This window comes from Cololabis saira, chromosome 3 (genome assembly GCF_033807715.1).
Source record: "Cololabis saira isolate AMF1-May2022 chromosome 3, fColSai1.1, whole genome shotgun sequence".
Lineage (NCBI taxonomy): Eukaryota > Metazoa > Chordata > Actinopteri > Beloniformes > Belonidae > Cololabis > Cololabis saira.
The window spans coordinates 52,055,562-52,067,847 of NC_084589.1; the positions used below are offsets into that span (position 1 = coordinate 52,055,562).

Below are 12,286 nucleotides of genomic sequence, written 5' to 3' on the forward strand. Positions count from 1 at the left end.
TGGTCCATGGACATTAATATTTGGTACAATTACCAAGAACCAGTGGTCCATGGACATTAATATTTGGTACAGTTACCAAGAACCAGTGGTCCATGGACATTAATATTTGGTACAATTACCAAGAACCAGTGGTCCATGGACATTAATATTTGGTACAGTTACCAAGAACCAGTGGTCCATGAACATTAATATTTGGTACAGCTACTCCAAGAACCAGTGGTCCATGGACATTAATATTTGGTACAGTTACCAAGAACCAGTGGTCCATGGACATTAATATTTGGTATAGTTACCAAGAACCAGTGGTCCATGGACATTAATATTTGGTACAATTACCAAGAACCAGTGGTCCATGGACATTAATATTTGGTACAGTTACCAAGAACCAGTGGTCCATGGACATTAATATTTGGTACAGTTACCAAGAACCAGTGGTCCATGGACATTAATATTTGGTATAGTTACCAAGAACCAGTGGTCCATGGACATTAATATTTGGTACAGTTACCAAGAACCAGTGGTCCATGGACATTAATATTTGGTACAGTTACCCCAAGAACCAGTGGTCCATTGACATTAATATTTGGTACAGTTACCCCAAGAACCAGTGGTCCATGACATTAATATTTGGTACAGTTACCCCAAGAACCAGTGGTCCATGGACATTAATATTTGGTACAGTTACCAAGAACCAGTGGTCCATGGACATAAATATTTGGTACAGTTACCAAGAACCAGTGGTCCATGGACATAAATATTTGGTACAGTTACCAAGAACCAGAGGTCCATGGACATAAATATTTGGTACAGTTACCAAGAACCAGTGAACCATGATGCACTTCGAGAAAAAAGTTGAAATCTCAAGAAAAAAGTCGAAACGTCGAGATTAATGTTGAAGTATAATTACGAGAAAAAAGTCGAAATGTTGAGAAAAATCTAAATGTCGATAAAAAAGTTGAAATGTTGAGAAAAAAGTAAAAATTTCGTGAATAAAGTTGAAATGTTGGGAAAAAAGGCGAAATTTCAACTTTATTCTTGCAATTGTATTTCAACATTATTCTCGACATTTCAACTTTTTTTTTCAAAATTGTATTTTGACATTAATCTTGACATTTCAACTTTTTTCTCGACATTTCGACTTTGTTCTCGAAGTGCACAATAAAAATGTTTTTTCCCCTCTCAGATATTTTTTCTCCTGCATGGCCCTGATACTCTTTCGTAGTGAATTAAACACAATCACGACTTTCCTCACATTCGTACTGCTGTTGTCACCACGTTTTACCGGTTTGGGATTATGTTGTCGAAACACATGTCGTGATCTCATGTGACACCAATAGTAAAGATGCTTTAATCGTTGTTACCAGATGGATCTTTGGAGGAAGCAGGTCACATGACTCCGCCAGGACTCGAACCCGGAGCCTGGGAGGTCTGCAGGTTCCCCCGAGACTGTCAGGCTGAGACCCGACTGAAGCAGATGTGCTGCCGGCTGTCACCGCTGTCGCCTCTCCTCGCCACCCGACGCTCGTCACTGTCGCCCGGGTAATAAAGTGTGAGGCGGCGGCGGCGGGGCGCGAAGATGACATATGTCAGATCGTCCTGCAGATGGAGCGCAGACGGAGGATGGAGACGACAGCAGGACCCGGAACATCACTTCCAGGGTAAGATAATCAATGCTGACTCCAGTCTGATAGGACGCCTCCACAATCGGAACCATTACGGGTCAAAGTCCTGGATAATAATCTGATCAATCTGAGTAAAGTGCTGATAAAAGGGATCAATGCTCTGAAAACGGGCAAACAGATGGAGCAAGCCGGCTTGGAGGCCACCGTCAAACACCACGGCCCACGGGCACACAAGCCTTTGAAATCTGTAAGAGAAAAAACGTGGTCAAACGTGGACAGCAGAGGATTCATCTCCTGCGTATGCTGAATTATTTTTCTGTGAGTCCAGTGATTCTCTGTCGTTTTTATCAGTCCTTTATTGAAAGCCTTTTAACTTATTCTTTTATTTGTTGGTTCAACAACCTGTCACTCAGGGACAGAAACATCTTAACAGTGTGGCCTAAATCTGTTCCAAGATTATTGGACTCAAGCAGAGAGACCTCGGCTCCCTATGGGAACAACAGGTTTTGAGGAAGACTCAGAGTATTCTGATACTTCTGGGCATGTATTAGGAAAATAATTCTCACTGCTCCTTCAGGACGTCGTTATGCCCAACCTGTGTGTAAGGGTAATCACTTTTCCAAGTCTTTTATCCCCTCTGCTGTCCGGCTATTACATTTAAATGTATCCTTATGAATTTGTTTGGAATGTGTATTTAGGTACTGTGTACCTTCTAGGAATGTGTATACAGTGTTTGTATAGACTGTTTTTTTTTTTTATTAATTTATTGGTATCAGCACTTTTTTAATGCAACAAATTACAGATTTTTGCACACAGCTGCCAACTTTCTCTCTGTTTCTACTGATTGTGTTATGTGTTTGTTATGTGTGTGTTTGGGCGCGAGCTGCCAAATCAAATTGCCCTTCAAGGGATTAATAAAGTTGTTTTGAATTTGAATTTGAATTTGAAAACAAACAAACAGAAACAGTAACAGGCAGAGACACAAACAGCAACCATTCCAGGTCCCTGAGACTGAATCCAGACTAGGCTACTGCCATTATCTGTCCCCAAAACTACGGAGTGAGTATGTAGGTGAGTGAGCAGGTGTGTATGTCTGTGTGTGTGTGTGTGTGTCGAAAGTCGAAATGTCGAGATTAATGTTGAAATACAATTTTGAGAAAAAAGTCTAAATATCGAGAATAATGTTGAAATACAATTTCAAGAATAAAGTAGAAATTTCACCTTTTCTCAACATTTCAACTTTATTCACGTAATTTTTACTTTTTACTCAACATTTTGACTTTTTTCTCGGCATTTTGACTTTTTTCTCGAAGTGCATAATGAAAAAAAAAATCTTCCTCCTCTAAAATATTATTTATATTTTTCTCCTGCCTGGCCCTTATACTCTTCTGTATATAATTGCAAGATCAGTAAGAAAATAACTATAAAGTGCAAGATAAGAAAAAAAAAGTAGTCATTGCCATATAACAACTAAATTAAAAGTGCTAAAAAACAAACAGATAAATACAATAGTGTATAACACACTTTCGCCCAATGGGGTGATGTCACAGCTGGTGATGTCACCGCTGGTGATGTCACCGCTGGTGATGTCACCGCTGGTGATGTCACCGCTGGTGATGTCACCGCTGTGAGGCCCTGGATCTGACGTCATCACACTACACGCCACCGATTGGTCGGGGGGCGTCAGACGTCTGAGTCAGGAGGCGGAAATCAGCGAAATAGCGACTCGCGGCTTCTTCATTTTATTCTACAGGCAACGGCAGCAAAAGTCTGTTTCATGATCCAACTCTGAGGTGCAGATGTTCATAAACCTGGTGCTGAGGAGAGAATTAAAAAGATCTAGACGGAGATAAGGAACGACCAGATCCACCAGGAGCTCTGTCTCTTCATAGCTGCTCACGGCTCCAGCTGACTTTTCAGCAGCACCGAGTAAAACAAAATTAAAAAAAAAGCGTTGCCGCTTGAAGCTTCTTTCACTTTCATTTTTTAACTTGTTATCGAACACAAGTCACAGACCCAGCAGCACATCTATCATCTCCTCCAAGTTTTACGTCTTTAGTGTTGTTGTCTACTTCGTTTAAATCACACAATCAAATACATCACAGCAACGAGGGCAAGGCGAGTGGAGACGCGCTGAGTAGGTGCTAGTATAAAAGCACACTCTGACAGTCTGAATTCATGAAACTCTCCTGCAGCAAAGTCACGAACAAACCCATCAAATCCGCTTCCTGATTTTCTTTGGATGTAAAATGTAGCTTAGTCTCCAGTTGCGAGTGTTTTGGAGGCCGGGGGCCTTTAACAACCTTCACAACAGGACGGCACATTTAATTGACTGTTTCTCAGACTGTGGAACTTGACAGCATCAGAAATAAGGTCGTGCCCCCCCAGGGTTTAACATCTGTTTCTCCCCGGTGCAGCAGCTCTGAGACAAACGCAGGTTTGAGGCTGAAATCATCCCTCAGACTCGGAGCGACGCACCGGCGGGTCAGAACCAGGGTCATGTGACTTCTTCTTCATGATTCGAGAAAACAAAAACATCTTTAAGGCCAGTGTTGATTTTTTTCGGGGGCAGAATACCAGTCTGCACATTTAGTTGGGCCAAGACTAAACTTTCCATAACAGCGCGTCTGTGGGGGGAGGAGGTGACGAGATGAGGTGACGAGATGTGATCACGGGAGGAGGTCATGAGATTCAGGCAGAGGTGTCTTCAGTATTCACATTCATAACTCAGGTAGAAGTATAGATACTAGAGTTTAAAAATACTCCTGTAGAAGTTGAAGTATCAACTCAAGTTTTTTACTCAAGTAAAAGTATAAAAGTACTGGTTTCAAAACTACTTAAAGTATAAAAGTAAAAGTAATGTAAGGGGAAAAAAGCCATTGAAAATGAATGCATCTTAGTATAATTTAAATATATTAAAGAAGCATATATGTGTACTATTGAGCATTAACATGTGTTTCAGAGAGCAGAAGATATGATGACTAGTTGTCTATAAGTATTGTAATGGTGCAAAAAGTCAAACTTCATGTTCATGTTATCATTTATCCTAACCTTTATTGGAATGTACATCCAAGTTTAGTTGCAGGAATCTGAGGGAACGGATGTAAGAACAAAACTGGACAAGAACATCTGAAACAACCACAACCAAATTCACTCTATCCGGATGGAGCAATTTAACTGGATAGTTTTTATTTAAAGGCCCAAATGAAATAGAGTAACGAGGCTGTTTTTAAAATGTAAGGAGTAAAAAGTACAGATAATTGTGTGAAAATGTAAGAAGTAAAAGTAAAAAGTCGTCTGAAAAATAATGACTCCAGTGAAGTATAGATAACCAACATTTCTACTTAAGTAAGGTAACAAAGTATTTGTACTTCGTTACTTGACACCTCTGGATTCAGGTGAGCCTCCACCAGAGTTGGTAGTAACGAGTTACATTTACTCCGTTACATTTACTTGAGTAAGTTTTGGGAAATGTTGTACTTTTAGGAGTAGTTTTGAGTCACTATACTTTTTACTTTTACTTGAGTAGATTTGTGAAGAAGAAACTGTTCCTCTTACTCCGCTACATTAGGCTACGTTGAGCTGTTACTTTTCTTTTATCCCTTTTATCCACGTACGCGTCAATCTCATGACATCACTGGTGATTCTTTGGTAAAAATGTTTGTTTTTGCATGTTTTGTCACATTTACACAGACTCAAACACACACAGAGTTTCTATGAGTTCGTGTTTGTTCTAGTTCTGCTGGTTAAAAAAGAAAAGTACAAAGGCTGGACATTTTGTGCTACTTGTGCTTAATTTAGCACAAGTAGCTAAAACTGTTTAACCTTCAGTTAAATTTGTTGAAATTTCATGAACTAGTAGGCTATAGTATTCTGCAAATTATGTTTAAAGCTCATAAAGAAACTTTACCAATCAACATTCAGAAAAGATTTTGAACACGCGCATCCAGGATTTTGAAAATTTAGCCTGTTAGAACATGGCCATGATGGGGATGCCTGCAAAGGCCTATAGTCAATTCTTTACAAGCCAATCTTGCTCAAATGGAAAGGGAGCTGGAACAAACAAAGAAAAATTTGTTACAAAAAAAGATGAAAAGGAAAAGTTAAGAAGATTACTCCTCATTAGCGTACCAGGGAATCTTCCCTAGAACAAACCAACAGTAACTAGCTGTGTGAACAGAATAGACATGGTTTGGTGTGTGCTGATATTAACCTTATCATTCACCAGTATATCTGATTGCATGTTCACGTATGATTTAATTAATTTTATATTAAAAAACTGCGGACTTTGCCACCTGGCAAGGGTTTGACCTCCCATCACTATGAAGATGAGAAGATGTTTCCCTGGCCATGTCTGCAAGGGTCAGCTAGTGAGGGGCCCGGCAGTGAATATCACTGAACCATTAGGATGGGCCAGTCCCGGGATGGTTCCGAGTAACGGTCATGTAGCCGCCTTAGCGGCTGGGACAGTGTCTCGGATGGTGATGGTGATATATATATATATATATATATATATATATATATATATATATATATATATATATATATATATATATATATATATATATATATATATATACACACATACATATATAGTACCTCTGTGGCCCCCCTAGAGGTCGCGGAGCCCCGGTTGAAGACCCCTGCTATACGGTATTATGAACAGTGTATTTCTGTCCGACAGGGTTCGTGGGAGCCGTAGATCCAAACGAGAGGAGGATTGTTCTGGTAGGGAAGACCGGCGTGGGGATGAGCGCAGCAGGAAACACCATCCTGGGGAGGGAAGCCTTCGAGTCTGTGCTGTCTCTGTCTTCCCTGAAATCCGACTGTCAGAAAGCCAAAGGGTCGGTGGCCTGCCGTCCGGTGGCCGTCATCGATACTCCGGGACTGTTCGACACAAACCCAGGAAGAAGTGCAGAGCAGGATTACGAGCTGCATTTCCCTGTCGTCTCCGGGTCCTCATGCCTTCCTGGTGGTCCTGCAGCTGGGCCGGCTCACCCAGGAAGAGAAAGAAACCGTCAAGATGATCCAGACCACGTTCGGGGAGGCTGCAGCCAGATACACGATGGTGCTGTTCACACACAGGGACAAGCTGAAGAACCAAACCATCGAAGTCTTTCTCTCCGAGAGTCCCGACCTGAAGGCCTTCATTCAGAGTTGCTCTAACAGATACCACGTCTTCAACAACGAGGTTAAAGACCTCACGCAAACCAGCAAACTGCTGGACAAAATCGACAGGATGACGACGGCCAACGGTGGAAACTACTACAGCAACGACATGTTCGTTAGGCCGGAGGCCGCTATCGAGAAGGAGAAGGAGCGACTGCTGAAGGAGACGGAGGAGGAGAGTCAGAGTTACCCCGCAGGTAACCCTCAGCAAGTCAGAGTTGACATTGTTGAGTTGTACATATTATTGTCTATTTTCAAGATAGCTGAAGAGCCAGGAATGTGCTGTACCTTTTATGAGCTGGTGTTAATCATCAGTTCTCCGTGGCCCCCCTAGGGATCGCTATACGTTATTATGAACAGTGTATTTCTGTCCGACAGGGTTCGTGGGAGCCGCAAATCCAAACGAGAGGAGGATTGTTCTGGTAGGGAAGACCGGCGTAGGGATGAGCGCAGCAGGAAACACCATCCTGGGGAGGGAAGCCTTCGAGTCTGTGCTGTCTCTGTCCTCCCTGACATCCGACTGTCAAAAGGCCACAGGGTCGGTGGACGGCCGTCCGGTGGCCGTCATCGATACTCCGGGACTGTTCGACACAAACTTGACCCAGGAAGAAGTGCAGAGCAGGATTACGAGCTGCATTTCCCTGTCGTCTCCGGGCCCTCACGCCTTCCTGGTGGTCCTGCAGCTGGGCCGGCTCACCCAGGAGGAGAAAGAAACCGTCAAGATGATCCAGACCACGTTTGGGGAGGAAGCAGCCAGATACACGATGGTGCTGTTCACACACGGGGACAAGCTGAAGAAGCAAACCATCGAAGGCTTCCTCTCCGAGAGTCCTGACCTGGTCGCCCTAATTCAGAGTTGCTCCAACAGATACCACGTCTTCAACAACAAGGTTAAAGACCTCACGCAAACCAGCCAACTGCTGGACAAAATCGACAGGATGACAACGGCCAACGGCGGAAGCTACTACAGCAACGACATGTTCGTGAGGGCGGCAGAGGAGGAGCGACTGCTGAAGGAGAGGGAGGAGGAGAGGCAGATTTACCCCGCAGGTAACCCTCAGCAAGTCAGAGTTGACATTGTTGAGTTGTACATATTGTTGTCTATTTTCAAGATAGTTGAAGAGCCAGGAATGTGCTATACCTCTTATGCCATATCTTTCAAGTTTATTCGTCAGTAGTTTGTGATTTATTGTATCAAAAGCCTTTTTTACGTCTATGAACACTCCAACCGTGTATTCCTTGTTGTCTATTGCTGTCGATATTTGTTCTGTTAGGTCCATCACTGCCATTGCTGTTGATCCATTAGATCTAAATCCATATTGGCAGTTACTTAATATGTTAAATTTTTCAATGTATCGATCTAATCTTATTACAAAGAGTTTTTACAATATAGCCATATATATTACAGTAAGATCTATTTAGGTATTATCATTAGAATCGTAGGCTAGCAGGGGTCTTTGAGCTCTATAACAAGATGGAGAAAACCTTGGAGAAGCTGGGCACCCGGCTTGGCGGGGACTGATCACAAATTCGTCTGAGCGGAGTTATTGATTGATTGAGGATCCAGAAGAAAAAGCAGACGGAAAATTACCGAGCTGCCTGCAAATTGTTGATTAGTTTTTGGCCTTGAAGGAGCGGCTGGCAAGCCTCTCCGCTATAATCTCCCGGGAGGAATGTAAACATGACGCTCTGCACCCAACCTAACCCTCCCCCTTTCCAAAACATCTGAGGATCCTGACTCCCAGAACTGTACCGCTGTTCGATAACATCAAGGACGCTTGGCTACTCTCGGGGAGAAAGGTCGTCGGTCTTACCGCGTTACAGACTCTCAAATACACACTGACACACACACACCTCCCTCTCCCCATCCAACCGCCTTCCTGGCTCCCTCTCTTATCAGCCCCTCCCGACAAGGACGTCCGGGTTTGAGCGCCAGCTACCCGGCCCTCACTTGGATGAACTGTGCCGGGACCACCCCCCCCCCCCCCGACTTGCCCACCCCCAATCACCCACATGCAAGTCCTGTGACGTCTGTGCTTCGTGTCTGCGAGGTGTTTTTTTGCAACTTGATATTGTGTATTGTATGATATTCAATGTGAAGATGTATTTTTTTTCTCCTCCCCCCCTATCCCAGTGTTACCCTTTGGAAAACAGGCGCATAATTCCATCAGTGCCGCCGCCGGTGTATCCGAAGTCAATAACAGTTTTCTAAACTGACTCAATAAAGCTGATTCTGATTCTGATTCTGATTAGAGCTGGTTTTAATTATCTGTTCTGAGTGGACAGCTCTCAGCAGGTCTGTTCCTTTTTTTGTCTGCACACATATTAATGGTTAATGCCATGCTGGTAAGAACCTATGGCATATATATGTGCATTGTTAATATTTCTATCCTATACATATATTCGCATACATACGCATACACATACATATATACACATCCATACATTTTTGCGGAAGGAGGGGGTGACATCCACGGCTAATCCAGGACGTGAGAACACAGACGGAGGCGCACGTTGAGCACTGGAAATCTGTGAAAAAAAAACAGAACAGACACAAAACAGGCACGGAAACGGCAGAAACACGAGCAACCATCCCAGATCCTGAGACCCAATCACAATCTGAGCTAAGCTATGACGATTAACTAACCCCAAAAACTACAGAGCAGCATGCAGGTGAACGAGCCGGTGTATCTGTCTATATATTTGTGTGTGTGTGTGTGTGTGTGTGTGTGTGTGTGTGTGTGTGTGTGTGTGTGTGTGTGTGTATATGTCTATATGGTATATGTCCATATGTGTGTGTGTGTATATGTCTAAAAGTGTTCTGAATAAAATAACAAGTGTATAACACTTGCGTTCATAAGGATAAAGTTGTTTAAAAAATACAAATGAAAGAAATAGGGGGAGCGTACCATCCTTTAAAAATTGGAGATTTAACACATCTTTGCTTAAAGACCCTAACTTTATTAATTTTTTTAAGAAAGAATGGGACATATTTTTGCAAAATATTGGTCAGCCGGAAACATCAGCGAGTGTCCTATGGGAAGCAGGAAATGCGAGGTAAAATAATCTCCTTTTCCTCAAATAAAAAAAGGAAAGATAACTTAAAAACAAAAGAATTAGAATGCGAAATTAAAACTCTAGAGGAGGCCTTCCGAACCTTTGCAGACGAACATATCCTTAATAGAATAAGGAAAACTAAAATAGAATTAAATAAAATAATTGACATAAAAAATGCAGTTTTTAGTAAAAAGGCTTCGCTTGGAATACTTTGCACGCGGCAACAAATCGGGGAAATATTTAGCCAATCAATTCAAAATAAATAGGGAAAAAGCAACCATATCGTCTATTAAGGACCAATCAGGGGAAGTTACACATGATCCCTGTTTAATAAACTCAGTTTTCAGAGACTTTTAGTATAAACTATATTCATCACAAATTGAGCCATCCGACCAATCCATCAACGAGTTTCTTGGAAAAATTAATCTGTCGAAGTTACATCAGGAGCAGGTTACGAATTTAGACTCACCGCTCTCAATAGGAGAACTGCATGAAGCTCTTCAACATATGCCCAATAGAATTAAAAAAATAAGATGAAAACTTAGCCTTAAAAATAAAAATATCCCCACGATAAGTCATAATTATGAGATAAAAGTCGAAATTATGAGATACAAAGTGGAAATTATGAGATAGAAAGTCAAAATTATGACTTACCGTGGGGATATTTTTATTTTTAAGGCTAAGATTTCATCTTGTTTTTTTCTTTTACTGGCGGAAATGGGCTTCCATAGATGTCACTGGATGTCATTTGATTTTTATCTCCAGTTTGATATCAAAGTCTGCATTAGGCTTATAATTAGGTTTGACATAATGACTGGCAAAATCCATGGTGCTGAAACCTCATGTGAAGGTTCTGACCGTGTCGCCTGCGTGCTGTGGTTGTATCAGAGGGGCTGATCTGTGGCATTTTTTTAGCGATTATGTTTTAACAGGGACGTTTAGGCCACAAGGGCCCATCTAGAATGCTTTGCCCCCCCTAGGCTGGGACCCCTGTATATACTTTTTTTTTTTCAACTCTCACAAATTATTTTGGTTAAAATTGCCTTTGTTTCTTTTGAAGTTGGAGCACCCCTTGCAGTACCTGCGGCCCCCTTAGAGGTCGCGGAGCCCCGGTTGAAGACCCATGCTATACGGTATTATGAACAGTGAATTTCTGTCCGACAGGGTTCGTGGGAGCTGTAGATCCAAACGAGAGGAGGATTGTTCTGGTAGGAAAGACCGGCGTTGGGAAGAGTGCGGCAGGAAACACCATCGTGGGGAGGGAAGCCTTCGAGTCGGAGCTGTCTCCGTCCTCCCTGAAATCCGACTGTCAGAAAGCCAAAGGGTCGGTGGCCTGCCGTCCGGTGGCCGTCATCGATACTCCGGCGCTGTTCGACACAAACTTCACCCAGAAGGAAGTGCAGAGCAGGATCAAGAGCTGCATTTACCTGTCGGCTCCGGGTCCTCATGCCTTCCTGGTGGTCCTGCAGCTGGGCCGATTCACCCAGGAAGAGAAAGACACCGTCAAGATGATCCAGACCACGTTCGGCGAGGAAGCAGCCAGATACACGATGGTGCTGTTCACACACGGAGACCGGCTGAAGGAGCAAACCATCGAAGTCTTCCTCTCCGAGAGTCCCGACCTGAAGGCCTTCATTCAGAGTTGCTCCAACAGATACCACGTCTTCAACAACAAGGTTAAAGACCTCACGCAAACCAGCCAACTGCTGGACAAAATCGACATGATGATGATGGCCAACGGGGGAAGCTACTACAGCAACAACATGTTCGTGAGGGTGGAGGCCGACAACGAGAAGGAGATGGACCGACTCCTGAAGGAGAGGGATGAGGAGATGCAGAGGGAGCTGGAGGAGCTCAGGATGAAATACTCGGAGGAAGTCTACCGCCGGAAGGAGACCGAGTTGAACCGGAAGTACGAGGAACAAGCCCGGACTCGCGCGGAGAGGCCCAACAAATTCAGCCTCTCGCTGACCATCGGTTTGGCCAAAAGGTACGGCACCGCCATCGGATCTGCCGTGGGTGCCATAGGAGGTCCGATTGGTTCGGTAGTCGGGGGCGCGGTCGGCGGCGCCGCCGGAGCTGTTGTTGGGGCGATAACCGTGCAAGTCTCCAAACGCTGCACTACGCAGTGAAGACAACACGACCTTCCCAATTCCTGGAAAGGTTCCACTTGGGAATCTGTGACTACATTTCCATGCAGCCAATAACTCTTTTCTAACCGGAATATTAGCAATAACCCACTTTTGCACGGCCATGTAAACACCAATAACCCCTTTGAAGAACCGGAATTTGCTCATATTCCATTTTTTTAAAACCCGAATATGACCCCTGGGTTACTCCTTTTCTAACCCGAATATTTGGTCATGTAAACGCCTAACAGGATTTCTCCATCAAAAGGAACAGGAATTTGTTTTCTGCCCATGTTCTTTTCGAATCTT

General features: G+C 43.3%; 1 protein-coding gene across 1 annotated transcript; it reads left to right on the top strand.

The window, feature by feature from the left end:
- Window positions 1-6,046: 6,046 nt before the first annotated feature.
- Window positions 6,047-11,980, top strand: LOC133440781 (GTPase IMAP family member 8-like). Its single transcript, XM_061718100.1, is given in 5 exon segments — window positions 6,047-6,056; window positions 6,289-6,523; window positions 6,525-6,988; window positions 7,170-7,824; window positions 11,047-11,980. Coding segments are annotated over 5 exon segments (2,298 nt in total).
- The last annotated feature ends 306 nt before the right edge of the window (window positions 11,981-12,286 follow it).